At 32.6% G+C, this 25,921-nt stretch overlaps 1 protein-coding gene across 2 annotated transcripts in view; it reads left to right on the plus strand.

The window, feature by feature from the left end:
• The first annotated feature begins 3,359 nt into the window (after window positions 1-3,359).
• Window positions 3,360-25,921, plus strand: part of LOC148626846 (uncharacterized) — a 37,670-nt gene continuing 15,108 nt past the window's right edge. The window contains exons 1-14 of one of the 2 annotated variants that reach the window (XM_088548291.1): window positions 3,360-3,394; window positions 9,751-9,859; window positions 12,642-12,836; window positions 13,050-13,183; window positions 14,825-14,933; window positions 16,352-16,512; window positions 16,990-17,106; window positions 17,604-17,712; window positions 18,267-18,445; window positions 19,500-19,604; window positions 20,515-20,601; window positions 21,833-21,956; window positions 23,013-23,186; window positions 23,758-23,982. In XM_088548291.1, coding sequence (XP_088404417.1) covers window positions 3,389-3,394; window positions 9,751-9,859; window positions 12,642-12,836; window positions 13,050-13,183; window positions 14,825-14,933; window positions 16,352-16,512; window positions 16,990-17,106; window positions 17,604-17,712; window positions 18,267-18,445; window positions 19,500-19,604; window positions 20,515-20,601; window positions 21,833-21,956; window positions 23,013-23,186; window positions 23,758-23,982 — 1,834 coding nt within the window. In that variant the 5' untranslated portion in view covers window positions 3,360-3,388. Of the gene's footprint in view, window positions 3,395-7,476; window positions 7,525-9,750; window positions 9,860-12,641; window positions 12,837-13,049; window positions 13,184-14,824; window positions 14,934-16,351; window positions 16,513-16,989; window positions 17,107-17,603; window positions 17,713-18,266; window positions 18,446-19,499; window positions 19,605-20,514; window positions 20,602-21,832; window positions 21,957-23,012; window positions 23,187-23,757; window positions 23,983-25,921 lie in introns of those variants that run through there. The other variant, XM_088548207.1, reaches the window with a different exon arrangement.

A 25,921-nucleotide genomic window follows, 5' to 3' on the forward strand; every position in this document is an offset into this window, starting at 1 on the left:
ACACTATTAGCGACTTAAAAATGACTTAATTATACGTAAGGGTTCAGTTAGGGTTTGTGAAATCAGGGTTCAAAGAGTAGACAATGATTTGAAAATCGTATCTTTTACGGGTAAATCTATTTAGGACAATTATAAACCCATCGTATTTTTGTTTGAAAGAATGTGCTTTATACACTATAATTCCATAAAAAAACTGGGTGAGCAAAACCATTTTTATATGAGTACCTGCAGTCAAATTTTTGCAGTAGTGAAAAACTTAGTAAATGTTTTAAGAAGTTTGTGATATCTTTCTCCTGGCGCAGTAGCTTTTCTGTGAGGAATCGGTTGCGTGAATTAAAATCTGACACTTCATTACTAATACGGAATAAACGGACCAGTTGTGGAATGTAAATAGGGTAGGAATGTGTTTTGGGAATATCACCATCTTGGAATGGAAAATTAACAATAGGAAAATCAAAATCTTCTCTTTTGTCATTAATAATTGCATAAAGGCTGTCATTTTCTAGTGTTATACCTAAACCAGGAAAATGTGTACTAGTAGTATTTATGTCAGACTTGGTCAAAGTTCTCTGGGATATATATCTTGAACATAGTATTCGATTATTTACGGCCAAAATATCATCAAGATATATAACAGTATTTTTAAATTTACGCAACAGATTACGTTTTGAAGGATATTTAAAGAGGTAATTCATAACAGTAGCGGAACAAACCGGCTAAGGTGAGGAGAGTACAATTAGTCCCGATTGGAATAACAACCTGTCTGTATAGAGTATTACCAAAATAAATACAAATACATATATTGTCAATTAAAATATTCTATGCATTGATCATACTAGTATCTAAATATGTCTAGTGAGTGTATTTATCTCGTGTAATATTGCTGAAAAAAGCATTGGAGTCATTAAAAGAAATTAATTGAGAGCCAAGTTTATCAAAAGACCATGCATCCATTAAATATGACAACTTTTCCTTTAAACGTGTATGTGGTAGTGTTGTATATTTTATCTGCATTTTCTCTTCTAATCCATGGTTTGCAATAAGCATCATCTTTGATGGTATTTTGACAATTTAGATATCCTCCTGATGTTAAATAAACATGTTCATAACTTTACAACAGATATGATATAAAACTAAATAGATATATAAGTCATCACGTTTGTCACACTTCTGTTTGTTGGATTCCATGCTGTTATAATATAGAAATGTTTCAAAAGATCTCATTATTTGAAATTAAACTTTTCGGAACATATAATACAAAATACGTCTTGAGATTCCCAAGGGTATTGTTTAGAGCGTTTGTCTGTCATACAAGAATCATCTAAAACTATCATTTTATAATGACAGGGTTAACACTTCTCCCCCAGAAAAAATTCTTACATGAAAAATAGCATTTCTTTTCATTACATTGTAGGAAATAGGATTACCAATCGAATGAAATCAAATATTAGAGATTTGCATAATGTGGAAATACTTTAAAAAGTTTAATTTGCAAATCTTTTGCGAGAGGTTCAAAGGCATATGCTGTAAAAATTGTAGCATGAGATACAAAAAAATGTAGCACATGCAATGTTTTTACACTCAGTTTATGCTATACATTTAGTTCAGTTTGATGCATTTACGTGTCTAGAAGTTCATCAATGTACCATATACTAGCACTAAACTTTATGTATCATATGCGGTATTTTATCGCTTAAGTTGTATCTGTATGTAGCGTATGCATCTAGTTTTATGTGTACCGTAAATATCAAATATAATTTTGTTGCTTATACGACAAAAACAAAATGTGTTATGAATATTCAGTAAAGAGGCTGTGTGTGGGTCGGCCTGCTCATAAGAATATCCAATAACCTCGCTACAAAAACACCCTGATTTTATAACAAATAAATGCACTTTGGGAGGAACAGAGTATAAATAGCATTTACTAACATATTCAAATCATTTACAAATGTGCATTAGAATAAACAAAGAAGTACATATGCTTTAAAATTATATTTTAATCCTTCTGAAATATACGGCATATGCCATATTTGTACCATAAGCTTTTAAATTATTTTTGAAACAAACAGTATTTACAGTAGAAATATCTAGCATATGCTTTGAAATGTAACATATGCTTCAATATTGTATCATATACTACACTATTTGCAGCATATGCATTAATCTTTATAGCATATGCAAATAAAAATACTTTTGAACCTTTTAGTTCACCATACAATTAGAATGTTTATGCATTACCAATATCAACGACGAATTTCACATAATTAGTAGTCATTATTAAAATGGGCAGGGAGTGATTCATACCTTCAAAAATCCACCAAACTCACTTTTATTTCTAATTCAAGAACCAATTGTCATTCGACTGTTGCACTTATAAAGATTGCGTATGAAATTGACACTTTGAAAGAGTTAATTCTTGATTTCGTTTGATTTAGATTTTAAATAGTAGGAGGTAAATGTAATGTTTCTCAAAAACAAAGCGGACTATATAGGATATATGTATAATAAAAAAAACCATTGTTTCCTACACCTTTAATCACATCTACCATAGACAGTGTCTGAATTTTAAATGGACTGGTATTTAAGTATTAGTACGTACAAAATTCAGACAGTGACAATGGTATAGGTGATTCATGGTGTATAAAACGATGTTTTTTTTTCGCATGTGATGCATTTTCACGTGACAAAAGTCTTATCTGTTTTCAAATTTGTATTTTGGAGAAAAATATACGTTCATATCCCACTAAATTCAACATTCAACCAAAGCAAACCAAATCATAAGCGATAATTCTTGCAAAATGCAAATTTCATATACAATCTTCATATGTTTTTATCTCGAAAGTGCAACAACCGGAATGACTAACTAAGACGATTTATGTGGTCTGTAACTGTGTCTGAGTTACACACAAGTGAATTTGGTGTGAGTTTTTTTACATGTATGAATCACTTCTTGTGTGATTTTTCTTATTTATAAAGACTGCTACTAATTACAGAAACCCGTTGTGTACATACATATATGGTAAATTTTGTAAGTAGGAGGTAAACGTAGTATGTAGGTACCTGACCTGGGATTAAATATCTCTAGTCCCAGACTTGACATCATAATGAAGTCGTTGGAAGTGTTTCCCATCCCATAGCTGTCGATTTCAGATTAAAAAAAATGAATACATTTATATGCAATTTTTTTTCTTTTAAATGAATAGGTAAAATACATGTTTGATATGTTCACAAACTTTATCGCATTCTTGCAAATAAGAACAATATCTGAGATATAGTAATACACACACGGTGATAGGCAACTCTATCATTGTCTACATACAAACTGATAACGTACCTTGATCAGTTCAGGGTTCACAAACTACCCCGTCCTGTGTTAAAGTGTCTCAAAATGGAGGTAAGGATAGGTTATATATTTACACTTCAGAGTTTTTTTTTTTTTTATAAAAGTCCTTTAAGGACATCATCGACTTCGTCACTTTTATACAAATTAGACCTTCATCCCATTTATATGTGTGTGTGTGTACATCGTATATTTTTTATGTTGCATTTTAAAATCCTTTTTATTACTGTTATTTCTGGAACTTGTAGGTGTTCTTTTTTTCCTTATATTTCGAATTTCAATCATATCTGACTAGTATACAATTGTATGACACTGAAATAAGAAATGTGTTTTTCTATCGTCTCTTGGTGTTTCATTTTCTATCGTCTCTTGGCGTTTCATTTTCTAATCGTCTCTTTGTGTCTGGCAAATTAGAATGGAAACACATGGTGGTAAATGCGGTTCATACAAAACATGATAATGACTGGAAAACACGTATAGACTCACATAGTGGCTTTAGTCGATTCAGAGAAATCCACAATTCCATTGCTGTTGCTGACATCTGGAAGTACCCTACAAACTGCTTTGATTTGCGTACCGCTCACATTATTGCTAAATACATTTCCTCTGTACCAAACCTAATCGAACAATCATGTAAATTATGTGATCAAATATTCACCGACGTGCTTGTCCATGCTACCAAAAACTGTACAAGTATTTCAGAGTTGTTTAATGTTTGGATGGACCTTATAATTGAACATTTTCCTCTAGAGTTGTACGTAGAACTAAGCCAGTATGATGATGAATCGCTTGTCCGAATTCTCCTCGGTAGAAAAACTTCCACTGAACTCTGTGATTCCGACATAGATGAATTCAGACGACTCTGCTACATCCATATTGTAAAGTCAACAGGCGAATATTTAAGATGCTTACGTTGTTGCAATACATTTTTGTAGCTAATGCATGTCATGTCACCAGTACACGAACATATCTTGCTCACTTTACTTGTATATAGATATGAATTAGTAATACAATTCATTATTATTATTATTATTATTTAATACTTCCTATTTGTGTCTTAATTAATTTGTAATTATGTAATTGCAATTCATGTAATCTCTATTTTGAGGAATTAAAGAATGAATGAATGAATGAATGAATGAATGAATGAATGGTTTACTAATTAGTATGCACTTAATATAATCTTCGTTGGCCTACGACTTGATTTAGGAATGTTAATTAAGAGAAACAGGCAGAAGGAATACCTGCCAAATTTTGTTTTGTGTTTCATCACAATTCACAATTCTTTTATATAACAAAATGAATGCACGATGGTTAGGAATTTGTGAAATGGTAAGACTGAAATAAATGACACGTAGAAAGCACTATTTAAACACTTTGAAATCAAGGGAACAAACTCTTTTGATTCATTCTTAATTTAGTTGATTTGTAAGGGAACTTTGAAAATATATTCTAATATAAAAATAGGAGATGTGGTATGATTGCCAATGAGACAGTCATCCACCAAATGTCAAGCAATGAACAATTAAACTTCTACAGGTCACCACACGCAAAACTCATACCATAAAGCAAGTAGTAAAAGGCTCCTCCCCCTAAAAATGATGTGAAACTATTTATAAAAGACGAATATCGTCCTAATCTATAGAAAAAAAAACGTAAAACGAATAACAGTAAACATGAAAAAACAACGACAACCACCGGACTACAGGTTCCAGGCTTGGGACAGAAACATAAAGTATGTGATGGAGTTTAACTTAACATGTTTGTGAGCGCTCAACCCTCTCCTTAACCCAAGACAGTGGTACCGTGGTAGAATACAAAAAAATACAAAATACAAACACCTTAACAAATAGGACAAAAGAAAACAAACTGTACCTTAGTATCCACCTCAGTACTCACTGTTTCTGTAAGATAGAAACTGTACCTTTGTATCCACCTCAGTACTCACTGTTTCTGTAAGATAGAAACTGTACCTTTGTATCCACCCCAGTACTCACTGTCTCTGTAAAATAGAAACTGTACCTTTGTATCCACCTCAGTTCTCATTGTCTCTGTAAGATAGAAACTGTACCTTTGTATCCACCTCAGTTCTCATTGTCTCTGTAAGATAGAAACTGTACCTTTGTATCCACCTCAGTACTCACTGTTTCTGTAAGATACTTCAATATCCAACAGCAACTGATTTATAAACACACCTCGTTTCGATAGAAACGTCCGATGGGACTTAGTGATAACATGTCATGAAATGTCGAAGAAAAATAATGTCTTCATGCAGATGCCAAGCAGTTGGGTCCAGGGGGGTATGCGAGGGGGTCTGCACCCCTCCTTTTTATTGAAAAATTTGTCATTTCCATGTGTAAAATTGACATAAAATCGCAAATAATGTCCTAGCACCCTCCCTCTTTTCTGAAGAACCCCGGCTGGCACCCATCCTTTTCAAAGTGTCTGGATCCGCCCATGTCAAGATAAAAAGTATTTGCAAGAAGTAGGGAAAATGTAATAAAATAATTTGATATTTAATTCGTTAACAAGAGGGTCAATATTAGAACCAATAAAACATGATTCAAAGATTTAAAAATGATACGGTGAAGATAACCGTTACGGATAAGTCTGTTCAAATATTTTCCAGACTGAAAAGATTCTGTTTAAACTTTCGAGCTTTATCTATTACATTACCATAAAAACTTGGATATGGAATCCGACTTTTGATTAAGTTACGACAAGTGCGACCAAACTTTATATTTATGAAAAAAAATTAGTAAAAGCCTTAACTAATTTATGGCAACGGACACCTTGACTTAACAATTTACTGGTAATACATAAATTTAATTCTTTAAGTCTAAAACATGGCTAAAACACGGGCATATCGAACAAATTGAGAAATATATAAACCGTATGAAGGAGCCAAAGGAGCATCCGCGTCAAGAAAGGGAAAATTGACAATTAGAAACGAGACATCGATCCTCTTGTTGTAAAGTTTAGTTTTTAGTATCCTTGTGAAATGAAAACCACTTGCTATTGTTTCATACGAAAAAAATATACTCCTACCCTTCTGGAAACAAAATGATTGAGATGGAAACACCCAAAACGCCTCAGTTTGGCTTAAAATCGGAAGTAGTTAATACAAGGGGTCGACATAGAGACATCATTCTTATTTAGATTCCAGTCAAAATAAAGCACTATAGATTAATTTTGCTGTGCCGAGGGGCCAAGAAATGAGCCTTACTAAAAAAAATTACTTTTTTGGGCCAGCGGAAACTCATGACCTCCTTTTTTCAGCTCTCATGTCATTATTTTTTTTAACAAACTCTGTATAAGATAGCCTCATTTTAAAGCACAGTCACTCTGCTTGCAAATGAAAACAAATTGTGCTTTCCTAAACTTAAATTAAAGTTAAATTAACACTGCCATAACCAATAAAGAGGAAACAGGGCCAAGACAGGATAAATCTGGGTTCGGACGACAAGGGTTAATGACGAAAAAATTTAATTTTGCAAAAAAAAATGTGCTTTTAATCCGTTTTAACTACTTACATCATCAGGATGCACTACTAGCAGGATTAAAACATAAAATATAGTCAAAAGAACCCATTATTTTTGCTTTTTTTTTTTAAATTTCCCCGGTCGATTCCTCAGTTTGGGTAAATTTCAGCAGTGCAGGGCCGGATCCAGACACTTTGAAGAAGGGGGTGTGCCAGCCGAGGTTCCCGGCTGAAAAAAAATGTCATTTTTTTGTCAATTCAAGTTACACATGAAAAGGACAAACTACTGAGATTTCCAATAAAAAGGGGGTGCAAATCCCTGCACCACCCTCTGGAATCACCACTGCAGTGTATTTGAAAAAAAAAATTAGGGTTATCTACTTGTTACAGATTAAAATATATCTGCTGCCCATATCAAAGGATCTGGATGGGTCTTAAATTCTTAACACTAATTTATATCTGTATACCAATGAATATAATACAGAGGTTAAGTTAATTTAGGTTTTCAGAGCAATACTTGATTTTTACGTTTCTTTTTGTAGAAATCATCATTTTTTTTTTTAATTAATATAATGAGGATTTTTTTAAAACTATCCTAACTATTCTTTTATGGACTAGTAGTTCCGATTGAACTTCTGTAGTTTCATTTCCCAGCACCTTTGTACCCTAAATATACTATAGAGGAGATATCGGTAAAACCAAGGTGTTAAATAGAAATTTATTTATAAATAAATTCCTGGTTAAACGTGAAAAGATTATCGTTAAAAATGTGACTTATTCCTTTAATTTTGAGTTGACCCCAATCCGTGATGTGCCCTTACTTCTGGAGAGTTCTGAGGTAGGGCGTGAGGGTGAGTGAGTGGGTAATCCCATTTGGGATTCAGTCGGCGGCCAAATCAGAAAATAGCTCCGGACACTGAATCCCAAAAAGGGATTAAGTGATTGGGTGCACTGTGTGCTCCAGAAGCTGTAGACTCCTGCATTATGGACCTCTCCTGGTACTTACTAAGCACCCACAGCACTTAAATGCTTTATTTTACTGATATTTTTTAACACTCTGTGGTTGATATGAAATGACATAGTCTGTGTCACAGAAAAAGGACCAGATTTGGTGTAATGCACCTTTGTATAACCTTTACAAAAAATACTAAATACAGAGTTCACCAAAAGGTCTTCATAAGTGTCAACACACCTTAAAGTAAGCTCTGAAAGGTGTGCAAAAGTAATAAAATCCACAGCAACAGAACAATTACACTCCTTCAAAATAAACTAAACAGTCTAATAACAACATGAAGACACATTGATGACCAACATTGACATTAGGGTGAAGTCATTCATTTCTAACTAAGTATCATACTGCAAGCATAGCAGACAACTTGGAAATAACTTTGACAAACATTCGAAACGACAAAATTAGATTTAAGGATATAGAAATTGAGAAAATCACCTTAAAACATGGATCATTCATCAATTATTTGTTAAAAATTTTGAATTTGATCTTGAACTTGATGTCACAAAGCAATGCATATCACAACAGCATGCCAGTTCCAAATTATAGAAAAAATGAGTTCAATCCAAAATATCAACATTTATTATAGCCAGAACTGTGTACCTCCAATATAGGACATATATTTTGAGAGCATTTTATTTAATTAAAAATAAACTGAAACTCAAAATAAGATGTGTTTTGTAAAAAAGTTGTTCTAAAATTGCAAAGAAAGTGGTCATTTTTAAGTTTTTCAAAAATTACAAAGAAAATGGTCATTTTGAAATTTCAAGCTTATATTTGATTCCTGGTCTTCTCTGTGAGGGTTTGACGTGTTATGACAGCAATCATATTTTGGGAAAAAGTGGTTTATGCTTCATAAAATGTTAATTTGTACAATAGTTTAAAGAAATATGAGTAAATCTTTTATGACTTACTATACAGCTGATACATTATAAGGAGATCAAGTTATATACTTTTTATTCGAAGTTTTTCAATCAATATTTGGCAGTGAATGAAGAAACCTTCTGCCATAGGATGATGTTACATTTACATGTACAATACACATGTTGGTATTAAGTTGTTACATTTACACGTACATTATACACTTATTGGTATTAAATACACTATAATACTTTGTTAATATGTAGTGCATTCATGACACACATTTCAAATGAACTGTACAGATCAATGTAGATTGTAATTTTATCAGAGGATATCTTCACTAAATCAGAATTAAATAGATAAATAATTCATGTAATACAAGTTATATTTACAAACTATTGGAGAAATTCAGATTGATTTTGTTACAAGTAAAGATTTATCATGTTAAGGTTTACTGGTGATTCAGGAATCTTATTTTAATTTTTTAAGGAAGGTTTAAAAGAATTGGACTGTTTAGGAGTCCTTTATGAAGTGAATTGTGCAAGGCATGAACTTAGCCAAACTTCCTGAAGTGTGAACTGAGCCAAATTTCCTAAAGAATGAACTTAGCCAAACTTCCTAAGGCATGAACTTAGCCAAACTTCCTAAGGCATGAACTGAGCCAAACTTCCTGAGGCATGAACTGAGCCAAACTTCCATTTTCACCACCATAAAAGAAAAAAAATTTAGTTCCATTCACCTTTTTTAACAAAACTTGGGAACAAAAATGCAACAATTTGATAAATGAACTGTATACTTCTTTTGGATGTTGTCTCGTCATATTCATTTTTTTTCATGGTAAAATGTGTGAAACAAGAAGAACAAAGTTTGTGTGTCAAATGTTGTATAGTGTAATAAATGCCACATAATTATATAAGTAAAATGATACATGTAAATTATATCAATGCCCTAATGTCGTCTAGCGCTATGTATTCTCAACAAATTTGTGAAGGATAAAAAATTGTATTTATTTTAACTGAGTGTGGTCTGTATGTGTATTAAGTTTTGTCTTTCTTTCAGGGAAGCAGGAGTAGATCTGGTTTGAGTGTATATTTAGTTTTGGTTTTATATGTCCAGTATGCATCAACACAGACTCAGTACTGTCAAAAGCCAGTCAGTGACCCAAATGGTAGGTAAAAAATGGCTGAAACTTTATTGTATTAATTTTGAGAAAACTGTTATTAAATGCTCTTCATAGTAGTCAGTTTTGTCATTTGATGTGTAGATCTGGTAGGATATTTATATGATGTCATTTTATGAGTAGATCTGGTAGGATATTTTATGTGTAGATCTGGTAGGATATTTTTATGAGTAGATCTGGTAGGATATTTTATGTGTAGATCTGGTAGGATATTTTATGAGTAGTTCTGGTAGGATATTTTTATGAGTAGATCTGGTAGGATATTTTATGTGTAGATCTGGTAGGATATTTTATGTGTAGATCTGGTTGGATATTTTATGTGTAGATCTGGTAGGATATTTATATGATGTCATTTTATGAGCAGATCTGGTAGGATATTTTTATGAGTAGATCAGGTAGGATATTTTATGTGTAGATCTGGAAGGATATTTTTATGTGTAGATCTGGTAGGATATTTTTATGTGTAGATCTGGAAGGATGTTTATATGATTTATATACGTTTAAGTTCTTGTTAATGTGAGGAAAAAAGAAGCCATTACTGTCATTTAATGTAAGTTCAGGATATTGTTATTGTTTTTCTAATGTTTTTTTCATCTTCCAACATTTACTTTGATACGGCCCTGTTCGTCATCTTTCAAGATATCATTCCCAAATTAAGACCATTGATAGAGCTCATTTATGACTTCTACAGGATGACCTTGTGAAGAATTTCATCATCCATTCTAGAAGTTACCTCCCCTTTATTGGTGTTTTTTTTCAACATGGTCAACATGGTCCCTAATATTCTTTTTTCAGGATATCATGATCATATTTGGTGAACATGTAGATGTCATCATGTTCTATTAGAAAATGACCCTGCTAAGGATTTCATTATCATCTTTAAGAGTTATGTCCCTTTAAAACAATTTCTTTCAATCACTCATACATGCATCTTGAAAACCATGATAGACAGAAACAGTCTGAAAATGGTTTCATGTTCATAAGCAGAAGACCTAATGAAGAAACATAAACATGTATTTTGTTACCAAACCATAAGGGAGTTATATCCCTTGAAATATTTGAAAACTTACATTTCGAGAACCAGAAGTTGTAGAGACATGGGACCTTTATCAATGATCTTTGGTCCATGTGACCTTTCATTTGCATCTAAGGTCAAAGGTCATAGAGTGCTAGAAAGCCTTCCCTCTGCAAAGTACAAGCCTTGATGTTGAGAAAACAATAAGAGATAAAAGCATACATGCAGTGTATGAAATGATATACATTTTGAGCCCTAATTTACATCTGTCTGACTGTCTGTTCAAAAGTTATGACAATTTAACTGTTGCACAGAATTTGGTGAGTGATCTTCACATAATTGTATGACCTTGTAAGTTTTTTCATGGTCAAGTGATCCTAAGGTGTATGGTGTTAGTTTCATATTAGTTTCAAGTCTCTACAACCTCCGGTTCTGGAGTTTGTTATTGCACTATATTTCAATTACTTATTGTGCCCAAAATGAGTTTTTGAATTGCCCAAATATTTTGTCATTTTGTTGCATATGTTCTTTTTTTTTCTCATTAATTACTTACCATATGAAAATGTGCACATTGAAATTAAGTACAATTTTTTTTAATAAAATTTTAGTAATGCGAAAATCAGTGAATGTGAAAATCAGATTATGTGAGCAGACAATTTGAAAATCTACATTCATTAAAAATTGGGTGCTGACATTGTTAACATGTATGAACAGAACCTGTGGTATTGATAGGGGCAGATAATATACATAATATTTATAAGTGTGGAACTGTTCATAATTTTGGCCATGGTTATGTCCAGAGAGACTTTTTACATATTTTTGGCAGATATAAAAATCAATTTACTCTAAAATTGAATAAACATGTCCATTCACTTACAATGAAAAAAAATTAGCAAAAGTACACAAGTGCTGGTTTAAGATATAATATGCATAAATTCTTTTGGTGAAGTTAATATGTTTAAAAAAAATTTTTGAGAAGGATCTGATTTTGAAAATCAAATTGTGTGATTGAAATATCTCCTTAACTATGCACAGTTCAGTTAAATACATATACAGTATAAAGATGTGTTCTATCATCTTGGAAAGTGGATAACTAACTTATTAAATTGGGGAAATGAATTATACTCCCCACTTGCCAACTGGGGATAAATAAGGATAGTATTGGCTGTCTTTCCATTACACAGAGGAGGACTCATCTTTTATCTGTTACTTACACCACTGAATGGAATATTATGAAACTTTCACAGAATATGTATTACATATTCCCACTGTGCTCCTGTTATTTAAGATTTTGATCAAAATCAATATGGGCATATTTATGAGTATGGGGATATAGGGTACCCATGTCTTATCAATTGCTCCTCCTACACCACTGAATTGAATATAATGAAACTTTCACAGAATCTGTATTACATATTCTGTTCATGCATACATAGCAAAACATGTACTTTTTTATTTATGAATATGTGGATAAGGAAGGGGATGGACTGCATCTCTTATCAGTTACACCTCCTACACAGCAAACTTTCACAGAATCTTTTAATATGTGGACCTCCTATTTAAGATTTTGTTCTGAAGTTTTTTTAAGGTATCACATAGCAAAAAAATACTTACCATTCCCTGATATTGGGTATCCATCTCTCATCCATAACACATTACCATCGTGCACCTCCTTTGAGGTTGCTCATGTTTTTTTCTAGCTTATACTCCCATTGGGACAGAGCCCTTTTTGACTTATTCAGTATTTTTTTTCAGCTCCTAAATTCCCAGAACTTCCACAATCATTCCAAACAAGAATTACAGCTGCCATAATAGATAAAAACTACACAATGTCTGCTGAGGAATATTTTGACTTCAACAACAACCTGGCTTCGATGACATTGAGGAAATCTGGGGACATCTATAAACTGATTTTTGATTATGCCAACGACCAACTTTTTTATGTACAACGTAAGTTAGATAGGAGGATTTTTCCTTGATTTGAAATGATCTTTTTCTTATTCATATCAATTGATACGCAAAAGGGCAAAAAAGTAAAAGTGTAAACAAACTAACTCATTTTTTTTATTAAAGCCTAAAAGATTGATATACACTTTTATCAAATCAAAGCTGACACCATTAATTTTAGTAATTGGTACTCCTTATATTGTATGTGATTTTCAGCGGACAACTCGTGTGTGACACATAACCTGACTAATGATGATAATAACCTACTGTTTGGATTAAACTTTGTCAAAGGAATACCCCATGTATTTACTACTGGTGGAGTCTTACACTTTGCTAAGACGTATGGTGAGGTATGTAGCAAGTGTTTCAGATGGTTCATGGCACATTCTAGACATCTATTTATTTAAGTTATTTTGTTATATTATTTATGGTAACATCACTGGTACTTCTAGCCACACTCCTTTCTTTAAAGAAAAAATTATTATAGCTATAGCTTAGAACTTAAATATCTTCTGTTGTAATTTGTTTAGATTAAGGGCAAAATTTTGTATGATTGACTGGGCTATATGGATGTCTACAATATTTCTTCAGAATATTCTCCACAAAATTTAGGCTGGGATTAATTCTGTGGGTTAAGTCTTGAACTGTTAAGTAATGAAGGACCAAAAAGGGGCCTGAAAAACACATTTTCCTGATGTCCAGACAATGATTTGGCTATAAGTAATTGGATCTTTTTAAAATTGTACCGCAAGGTACCATACTATCAAAGAAAGGCTATGATCAACTTTGTGGGCTATGACTTGTACCAAATAGGAATCGGGGATCATAAAAGGGGTCAGAAACAAGCATTTTCCTGATATCCTGCCAATAACTTGAGTAAAAATGAATGTGTCACTTTTAAATTGTATTACAAGGTTCCCTACCTCAAAAGGAGACTGGGATTGATTTTTGGGGTTTTGACTTAAGAATTATGGACCAGAAAGGGTCAAATTCTTATCCTGTATCAAATGTCTAATCACAATCATAAATCAAAGCTGTATCAAGTTTGAATCAAATAATACCAAATTTGAGACATTTCAGTTGAGCAATAACCTGTAGAGTTGAATTATTGTGACTTTTTACGAAGAAATTGAAAATCCCATTTTTTTGGATTTATTGATAAATTCTGTCACAAGTCAAACCCCAGAAGTATTAACTGTAATAATATTAAATAGAATCAAATAAGCCATTTTCTACTAAAGTATAAACACTTCAGGGGTATTAACATTGAAAATATGTCAATTTAAGCGATTTTTTATGGGATAAGAGTACATTTTTTTCATTTTACTTTAAAACCTAAATATTACTGCAACTTTTTTGATACTATGTCCATGAGACATTGGGTTTCATGTTGCAACCCAAAATGTCAATTTACTTCGTTTTGTAGAACATAGAAGTTTGAAGAATAAAAAAAAATTATTTTTGCCTCAACAAAATGATTTATAAATGGAAGGAATAAGGGTAGCTGAAAATCATTTTTGGTTGAGGAGTGGGGTGTGCATGGGTGTTATATCAGCCCATTTACTATGAGTTGCTTATAGTAAACAAATTCTGAGAGAATATTAGATCAATACTGATGTATGGCCAATAATTTCTATTAACCATCACTTAATTTGAACTTGAATTTATTTAACTATGCAGCTGCTGGTTTATATCATCAACTTACATGGCCTATGTAGATCATACTTGTATGGCCATATATCTATACATCTACGTAGATCATACTTGTATGGCCATATATCTATACATTTACGTAGGTCATACTTGTATGGCCATATATCTATACATCTACGTAGGTCATACTTGTATGGCCATATATCTATACATCTACGTAGGTCATACTTGTATGGCCATATATATATCTATACATCTACTAATTAACAAGATGTTTAAGGATTTAGTATTGTATATTTTCTTGTTATAGAAATGAACATAGATGTAAATATTTTCAGAAATATCTTGGACAAACACAAGTACGAGGTGTATATGTTGACCATTGGCAGACATGTATGTACTGGGCACCTGTCAAAACTAATTTTACTCTGGATTACTACTTTGCAGGTATTATTACTATAATAAGATGTTGAGAGATGTACCAATGATGCCTTCAAAGAGTGTACTAAATGCAGATGGTCCACCAAGTTAAAACATTTATACAAATTTAATTAATAGGTGGTGGGGGATACATGGGTGGTGGGAGGATACATAGGTGGTGGGAGGATACATTGGGGTGGGAGATACATAGGTGGTGAGGGATACATAGATGGTGGAGGATACATAGTTGGTGGCAGATACATAGGTGGTGGGGATACATAGTTGGTGGGGATACATAAATGTTGGGGGATGCATAGCTGGTGGAAGATACATAGATGGTGGGAGGATGCAAAGTGGGTGAGGGATACATAAGTGGTGGGGGATACATAGAGGGATGGGGATATGTAGGCAGTGGGAGGATATGTAGGTGGTGGGGGAATACATAGGTGGTGGGAGGATACATAGGTGGTTGAGGGATACATAGATGGTGGGAGGATATATAGAGGGTAGGGGACATAGGTTGTGGGAGGATTCATAGAGGATGCGGGACACATAGGTGGTGGGAGGATACATAGAGGGTGGGGTATACATAGGTGGTGGGTGATACATAGGAAAACTTGAAATGAAACTTAAGAATCATTATAGTTTAGAAGATGTGTAGCTTCCTAGTCAAGGCAGGATGTTATTTTTCTGATGTAGTCAGTATTGAGTTCGCTTTGACATCCATGATATTTAACCATGGCAACCTAACGAATGTAGATTACAATCTCGCTTTTCATTGGAAAACTGTGGCAGCAACCATGAAATTTAAGGCTCCATTGGGGACCTTGGTGTCCAGAATATTTTCGATCACTTATATACATGATTGAATTATCTTTAAATATTGTATACGGTAATTGGAAATAGTTAACTTGTTGAACCAATTAAATAATTGAAATATGAAACATAGCACCGGCAGTGATCACACAGTTTACCAAATAAAATCTTAATCAGTTTTGGTATTAACAAAGCGAGAATTTGCATCGACTCTTTTTTTAAAGATAGTACTTGTTTTTTGTGAGTTTGCTCCAAGCATTTTCAGTTATTTAGTGTTGTTAGGCTATCACAAGATGAATTGTTTCCCTAATAAAGAATCTAATCTAACTGTATTGGTACGAAGGAATTTTAACAGTTGCAAAAACAAGATTAAATAATTAAATTATTTCTAATATTGGATACAACTATTTGTTGATTTCCTCAAACAATTTCATATGAATGTTTATTCTTATTAAATGTGAAGCTCAGAATTTAATGTATTTCTATAACAGACAGTTTGCTAGATTTTCTGTAAATATATTTTCCCACATTTCCATGATCACAATCCAGAAGCATTGTAATAAATTTTAGAAATATGATTTAGAAGCAGAGAAATATGTTGGTTTTACAGTAATAATAATATGTTTTAGTGAACACCTGGCAAACAGCTTCTGGTTGGCAGCAGTTACCTATAAGAGCTGAGATCAATGGTATCATGATTTTACCTGCAGGAACAACATATACAATTCATCATTACTACGACTATACTGATTTCAGACCCGCTGTTTATGCTGATCACTCTGTTTTTGAGGTACTCTATTGAGACAGTCAATTGGTATCCAACTGCAATATTTAGAACCCAACTGTAATTAGTAGGGCTATTGCATTAATTATAAATAATTTTCAGTTCATACTTGGGAGGCAGACATTTGGCAGTGTCAGATCCAGGGAGGGTTCAGGTGGTTTTAACCAACTACCCATTTTTTTGAAAATGAGCAAGTAATAACCCAGACCCCTCCTTTTTTCTTGAAACCCTTTAAATCCCCCTTTTAAAAATCTATGGATCCACTTCTGCATTACAAAACAAAAACACAAATATATAATGTTTTTGTAAAACCTTTATTGATTATTGAATGTATGTATTACAATCTTTCCATTTTCCTTTTTGTGAGGTAAGTATTCGAGTGTTCAGACTCAGTGAGATATATACCATGAATCAGACTACATGTAGTATAATACAATGGAAAATCTTATATTGCTGTATAATTTTAATTTGATGATATTGTAGACTCCTTCAGGTGTTGTATGTCCTGGACGTAAACAAACAAGAGCTGTTCCACAACTAAAAAATGCCTTTAAATACAGAGAAGAAATTTTAGCTAATGGAGGTGTTCAGGAGGTTGATGTAGGTATTACTAGTGAATTGTAGTGAGATGTAGGTATTACTATGATGAAGTGCAATGAGATGTAGGTATTACTATGATGAAGTGCAGTGAGATGCAGGTATTACCATGACGAAGTGCAGTGAGATGCAGGTATTACCATGATGAAGTGCAGTGAGATGTAGGTATTACCATGATGAAGTGCAGTGAGATGCAGGTATTACCATGATGAAGTGCAGTGAGATGCAGGTATTACCTTAATGAAGTGCAGTGATATGTAGGTATTACTATAATGAATTGCAATGAACAGTCCTTGGTCCTTATGGGCCCTTAACCAGTGATAAATTGAAAAAAAAATTATAATTAGCTATAATTAAGTCAGTTTTTACTTGGGTAAAATCCTACTATACATGTTCATGTGGAATAGAATGTTTCCTCTGCATAATTTCTGATGGAAACCAACAGTTTATTTGCCAGGGTCTTTAGCATCTTTCCAGAGTCTGTTTTCTTTCTTTTGCAGGTATATTATGATCAAAACTACAACATGTTGAGATATGATTTTCGACCAAATGGACAGTTTCCTTATTCCAACAATGATGCAGCAACAGAAATACATGATTATAATACAGGTATAGATAACAATATAATATAGGTATAGATAACAATATAATGTAGGTATAGATGACACTATAATACAGTTATTGATAACACTATAATACAGTTATTGATAACACTATAATACAGGTATAGATAACACTATAATGTACAAGTTCCACTTAAAATTGCTGTTCATTTAATGTTTTCTCTTTTTAATGAAAACTACACTTACCCAGGCTTTTATAGTAAAACTGAATTATTAAAGACAATATCCTTCAATGAATTATGACAGACCATGATACCATTTTTTTCTTTGGTAAATAGAGAATCCCTAGTCACAGTCAAAGGTCAAGGTGAGCTGTTAATACAGTAATCTCTAATTCTCTTTGTGCTGCATTATGAATCCTCAAAATTTAATTATCTTTTTACATGTCCTTTATAAAATACTAGCACCATATATTTCATGCTGGACACTTTATGTTAACAAAGGTAGTGTTATAGATAGGCACACATACCCAGAAGTAAGTCCTTTAAGGTTCATATTTGAAATACATTACCTTTAATCAATATTTCTGTGATTTTGAAGGTGTAGCCTACGCCATAGATAAAGCTGTACAGAACTGCAGTATCATTCCTATACAGAATGGCTCCTTTGATACCTCCATCAATGTTACACAAGCACTGTCTACCAATGCCTTTGTTATGAGAATGAAATCACCTGCACAGATTTTCTTCTTAGATTCTAAATACACATTTGAAGGACAGGTATGTAATCTTCTTTCTGTTATTTATAAGTGTATTTATAATGATGTTCCCTTTGAAGACCGTATTAATGGTATTCTTGATAAAGATTGTTCAGTCACAATATTTAGCTTTGTATTTATATGACTACAAAAAAGTTTGCAGACAAATGTAAAGATTCAGTCCTTGTCGTTGTTGTTGTCATTATCTATAGTCTTACAGTTACTTGAGTATAAGTGTAAAGAAGTTGTGAATTGAACAATTAAGGAATAAAAGGCTAAAAGCATTTTCCTAACTTCTAACAATAACTTGAGTTTAAGTATATGCATCTTTTCGACGTACATTGTACCACAAGGTGACTTTCTACCTAAGGAAGGCTGGGATTGACTTCAAGAGGCCATTTTGATGCTTGTAAAAATCTTATCCTATCTCACTGCAATCTCAATTCAGAGATGTAACAAGTTTGAATAGTGCTTTAATACTTGTCCTAAATGTTCATGCTTCCACAATGATAAAGGAGCTGTGATATGTCTGTATATAATGCATGGTTTCTTTTGTCTGAGCTTTTGTTATATTTCCTAATTATTGTTATATTCAAGGTCATTGTCAAGGTCATACCAAGATTTATTAGAACTCCAGTTTGTATCATTTGTCATAAACTATATCAGCTGATTTATGAAATTTTACATTCTAATAGATAATTAATCAAATTTTAAATATTGAGATCTACTATTTCATTTGGTAATTTTATATGTATATAAACAATATTAAGTCAGTACTTGAAAAAATATAGAAGATGCAGGAACCAACTCACTCCAACTCAACTAACCTCTTTAACTATTGCCATAATTTCTTGAAATTAGGAAAGTCAAGCCTGATTTGAAAATCCATGGCAGTTTCCAGATGCTCTGAATTGTTTGATGCACTGATTTTTGTGACATAATTAGTTTTGTTGTTAGTTTAGTTATTCTTTTTGCCAACAGTAGTGGTCAGATGATTTCCTTATTAACTAAGTAAGTAAGAAATCTTTATATTTCATACCATTTATTTATCAGCTGATGCACACTTTATGTTTCAGAGGTATGCTAGAGGATTGTTGTGTGACGTGTTTATTTCTAATCGAAGTGATTTCACTTTAGGAGGATTTAAATTCCAGGCTATTATGGAATACTACTTTTTAGCTGTAAGTAATATTCTATTGATTACATTTTAATCTATCCTCAAATTACAATATTGGTTCAAGTGAAACACAAATAACTTACCTTGAAAAGTACAATTTACATAAAATTTTCTATATTTATTTTAAAATGTTTGATTCAGAGGTAATTAAAGTACCAAAGAAGTCAACATACTTGATAATCAGATATTTAACCCTGTAACTGTTTGTTGCTTGTTATTACAATTGATAGGCTATGTTAATCCTGTAACTAGCAAGTGCATGATTTCACATTACATATGTCATGTCAATAATTATCAGATCCTTGTTGTCACATACAATATGCTATGTCTACCCTTTACCTATCTAGTGCTTGTCGTCTCATTTGAAATGTTATATCAATTTTGTTACTGGCATGTGCTTGTAACATAAGATATGCTATGTCTTCTCTGTAACTATATGGTGCTTGTTGTCACATTAAGATATGATATATCAATCCTGTAGCAGGCAGGTGATCATTGTCACATTAGATATGCTATGTCAACAAGCAGGTGCTTGCTATGTCGATCCTGTAACTGGCAGGTGCTTGCTATGTCGATTCTGTAACTGGCAGGTGCTTGCTATGTTGATTCTGCAACTGGCAGGTGCTTGTTGTCACATTAGATATGCTATGTGAATCCTGTAACTGGCAGGGGATTATTGTCACATTGTTATGCTATGTCAGTCCTGTAACTGGCAGGTGCTTGTTGTCACATTAGATATCTTATGTGGATCCTGTAACTGGCAGGGAATTATTGTCACTGTTATGCTGTCAGTCCTGTAACTGGCAGGTGCCTTGTTGTCACATTAGATATGCTATGTCAATCCTGTAACTGGTAGGTGCTTGTATGCTTTGTCAAGTTTATATAAGTCTCTTTTATAATTTATTTATTCTCAGGATGGTGTGAAAAACAGTAACAATGATGGTATTTTTAGTTCTGGAGGAGATGATATTCCAATACAGCTGATTGTAACACTTCCAGGGGTGAGTTTTTCCCTTTTATTCCTACCTCATAATACTGAATTACCTAATGTCTAACATTAAATGATTGTGTAAAGGTTCATCTGCTTTCTTTTCCATCCATCTGTCTTTTTTTTCTTCAGTTTCTATTGCGGTATGTAATCTAACAATGATGATTTGAAAAAATGATGACCTGAAGTTTAAAGCCTATTTGAGCTAATCCCATCGTTTTGTTAGTCTATGTTCACTATGATTGTCTATAAGCATTGTTTTTAACTGAGCAATTGCTCACCATTATCCTTAGGGTATCTACCAATTGCTCACCATTATCCTTTGGGTATCTACCAATTGCTCACCATTATCCTTAAGGTATCTACCAATTGCTCACCATTATCCTTTGGGTATCTACCAATTGCTCACCATTATCCTTAAGGTATCTACTAATTGCTCACCATTGTCCTTTGGGTATCTACCAATTGCTCACCATTATCCTTAGGGTATCTACCAATTGCTCAGCATTATCCTTATGATAATTGAATGGCCAACAACTGCACAAGTTGTCAATTTGAACTCTTAAACTAAGAGAAAGTGAAAAATAAATTGGACCATCTTTAACTTGGAAGAGCTCTACAAAAGCCTTGATTTAATCAAAGTTGGTTGATGACTCCTTGTAGGAGTTATTTTCCTTGTAAGGTCAAAAAAGATATGTAGGTTTTAGCTGATTTCTTAAAAGTTATTATACAATTAGATAGAAATGATGAAATGATTTAGGCCTGAAAAAGTCTCTATTTGGTTGAAGCTGTAAGTCAGCTCCTTATTAGAGTTATTGCCCTTGATAAATGTAAAATGACAATTTGATGGTTTTAGATCATATATTAGATTAATTACAAATTGAAACAGACTCTCAATAGGATGTTTAGTCCTTTTAACCAGCATATAAAAGTATTGTTTGACAACTCCTTATAAAGTTAATGGCCTTGAAAACCATGAATAACATTGTATGCATATAAGAGGCTCTAGATAAAGGAATAAGGATCTGTAAAGGCTCAAGCTTTGCTTACATTTTAATTAAGATTTTTATGCAACAACATTTAGTTCAATATGTGAATATGTCCTACGGGAATTTATGGTCATTAAATGGTTTTCACAGAGAAAATTTATCATCAAGACATGCTTTGTTAACAATAATATAGTTATTATATACACAGTAAATTGATATGTAAACCAATGTAATACATTTGTACTTTCTTTTTAGCCTGTAACAACAATAACCTATCAGTTTTATGACTTCGCTCAGGAGGAGCCTCCTATTACTGATTTTGATATAAGTCCTTGTTTCTCTGGAGCAGATACTTTAAGTTTTAAACTGACTTTCTATGGTATGTATGGCTTTACAGTCTAAGACTTTAAATAATATAGTTGAGATACGTGCATGAGTTTTAATGATTTGTTTTAGATGATGTAAAACTAAGAAGATGTAGAAACACTCAAACAAGGGTGAACAACAGATGAAGAAAAAACTGAATTAGTCATAAAAGATTTACTTTTTAGCTCACCTGGCTGAGGGCCAAGTGAGCTATTGCCATCCCTTGGTGTCTGTCGTCGTCCGTCAAACAATTTTTCAAATTTCTTCTCCTCTGAAACTACTTGACCAATTGAAACCAAACTTGGTATGAATGTTCCTTGGGGTATCTTGCATAGAAGTGGTGTGGAGATTTTTTGATCCGTTGAAAAACATGGTTGTCGTTACTAAAAATAGAACATAGGGGTCAGACGGTAGTTTTTTGCATATATCTCCAAAACCGTTAGGTTTAGCCAAATTCTTTCAGTAGCTGAAATGATCCTTATTTTTAGGACTACAAAAGTCTTCAGACATAAAATTTGTCAGATGCTTTCTTATAAGTGTTATTGCCCTTGACAGGGGAAAATGACAGTTTTTTTTTTGTTTTTTTTTACAGTTTTCAGCCAATGTCTTGAAAACTGTGATAGATTTAGACTCTCATTTACTGAAATGATTCTTATGATAAGTCCTATCAAAGTTTTCTTGAGTCAAAATATTGTTGGACAACTCTTGTTTAATTTATTGCCCTTGAAAGGCAAAATTCAACCAGGTGAGCGATTCAGGCTCCTGGGAGACTCTTGTTTTTTTGTTTGTGTCTGTCACATACAACTTATCTGTAGATCTCATCATGATTGTCATCTTGATGGAAAACCGTGTGCTATAAAAACATTATATTACTAAGTAAAGGAAGCAATGGCTATCAGTGTTGTATTCTCCTGTATTTCTGGTACATTTGACCCCAGTGTAAGGCTTTACAATATTCTGTTATATTTCAGGTACATTTGACCCCAGTGTAAGGCTTTACAATATTCTGTTATATTTCAGGTACATTTGACCCCAGTGTAAGGCTTTACAATATTCTGTTATATTTCAGGTACATTTGATCCCAGTGTAAGGCTTTACAAGGACTTTTTCTTTTTTGGAGCATTAAATGCTGTGACCCTTGCCTCAGGAGCCTCACCGATTAGATTTACTGCCCCTAAGTTCTATTTCCAGGATGACAGAGCTTTGTTTGTGGCAACACTGGTTGATGCTGCTCCAACACTGGGTAAATGTTTTGTACTGTAAAAATTTCAGGATGCTCTATGTGTATTTTGGGGAAAATAAATCCATATATGTGTGTCAATTATTTTATTTGAACTTATAAAATGTAACTTTTGCACACAACATAGTGTATAAAATTATTCAAAAAATTGATTCATTCATTGTGTACCTAAATAGTTATTTCATGGTTTAACTCATCAAAGCATGATACTGTGAAAGTACTTTAATTTTTGGGTACCAATTTTTGTGGATTTGGGAAAAATTATCAGTTCATTGATTCTTGAATTGGTGGATTTGAGAACTTTATCATACAAAAGAATGGAAAATTTTCTTTTCGTTTGTAACCAAATTTCATGGTTAACCAAACCCATGAAAGCCACGAAAAATAATAATTTCACAGTATTAGGTTCTTTCATGATAATTGATAAATGATAAAATTTAAATATTGTCGAAAAAATCAAACATGCTTTATTAAGAAATTGAAAATGTACATAATGTTAGTTCATGATGTATATATTCTAGATTAGTTATCTTTGGTTTAAACTGTGTATAATATTTATTTTATCTGTTAACAGCTAAGTTTAAGCAGATACCTGGAGTAGTACAGGCTAACCACAACGATCTTACATTCAACAATATCTACTCAGCTTCAGATTGTGCCAATTACTGTTACAGTAATAAAAATTTCACTTGTCTTAGCTTTGATTTCTGTCCCTCCTCCAAAGTCTGTTCAATCAGTCGTTATGGACAAGATGATGGCAAACCTCTGACTGGAAATTCCCAGTGCAGTCATTACATTAGTATGTATAAAATACCTTTATTTTTAAGTCATACACTTTTGGTTGTTAATGTTTCATAAGTTATGATATCTTTTTTCTGTTATTATTTTGAAATATTTGACTGCTTGATATTTGGTATCTGCCATTGCAGAAATTCCCGGAGCTGTCTGCGTATGAAATCACTGTAATTGGAGAACAAAGTAAGAAACAATAAACCAATCAGAATTTGTAGACAATGCATAACATTAACCAGTCACCAATTATTTCATCCATGGAGTGATTATATAGAGCTATTTGGAAAAATAAAACAACTAAATCATAGAATAATTAATTTTGATGTGTTAATGGTAATTTTGGACTTATTTTCAGTTGTTTTTTTGTTTTGTTTTTCTTTTATCATAGTTCATTTACTGATCTTTTATTTCAAAGAGTTGGAGGCTATAAGTTTGTGAATTAGAAAAAAAAATATTTGGGATGATGAATTGTTGTACAAGTAATAAAAACTAGAAAAAATTTGAGCACTACTAACTAAATTGATATCCCAGGAACCTTATGCACTTTTATGACCCCAAATTGGTTTGAAAAAATCAAAAATAGAAGAAGTGCAATGGGAATATACAGTTATCATTTTTTGGTCATATTGAATCATTTGTGACATCTTACAACTATCAGTTACTTGTATCATTGTTTACTTTTCCACAGACATTTTATGTCAAACCAATTTTCATTGGTGCTTCGCACCCGGAGAAGCAACCAATCGGAATTAGCTGAACGATACCTGCTAAATATGAATGAGTGATGTCAGGGGTTTGAGGGAGGGAGGGCGGACTCAAAACCATGACTTGGAAGGATGCCCATGTTAGAAAGTCCATATTTTGCTTATATAAGATCTAAAAAAAACATTCAATTCAAAATCTATATTGTTCTTAAAATTGTGATATTTGTGTATATTTCTGATTTTCTGATTTTTCATGATATAGGACCAGTATTAGATCTTAATGACCCTATTCCTTTGACACTTTCAAATGACTTAACATAAATACTAAAATGGAACACCTTTTGTCTTAGTGAACAATTTCTGCCAGATGTCCTTGAGAAGAACTCAATAGAATCACAGACTGAAGTCTTCAAAGTCACTAATCGTTAAATATTCTATGCCACTGATTTTTGCTTGCTTTCAACATCCAGACAAATTCAATGTTCTCCAATCAATCAGTCATTTTCTCATTTTCACCTTAAAGCCTGGCGTAGATATATGCATGGTCTTGGTTCAGAATTAGAAAAATCACAAATTTTATTGAAACTTGAAGATTTTAGGTTGATTTATAATATACATTCATGTTCTTTTCCATTTTACATCTTTTGACATATAGTTCATTTTCTTCATTACTAGCAAAGTAAGTGTATTCCTTCTTCGAAAATATACCTGACATTTTAGAACGTTTTAAAAGCTCATTAGAGATTGTGTTGTAATGTTGTATATGTAGAGACTTTACTTTTAAACTTTGAAATTTTTTGGGTATATCACCATAGTTCATCAATCAGCTAAGATCAACATTGTGATATGCACTATTTAAAATTGGGTGACTTTGTAACATTGATGACCCAAATGTTTCTCAATCAGAACAACTCAGAGACTAGGCCTTTCTCAACTATATTACAGAAAGTTTAATGCTGACCAATCATTTTATCTTTTAACGTATACTTCCTGCTCTCATTCAAGTAAAAACCATACGTATAACACATGTACACATATGGTATTTATGAGGTATATAATTGATCTCGTATGAAGCTAGAATTGATGTTTCTACAGCACTGATCAGCAGTGTAGTAATATATAATGCAAACATATACAAATGTACAATACTGAAATTACAAGTGCTAAAAGATGCTAACAATATTAGTGACTTGAAAAATACTGAAAATGACTTTATAAAAGCTATTTGAAATCTGAAATGTA

Source organism: Perna viridis, chromosome 1, assembly GCF_037379345.1.
Source record: "Perna viridis isolate PV_CMFRI_1.1 ecotype Kerala chromosome 1, ASM3737934v1, whole genome shotgun sequence".
In the NCBI taxonomy this organism is placed as follows: Eukaryota; Metazoa; Mollusca; class Bivalvia; order Mytilida; family Mytilidae; genus Perna; species Perna viridis.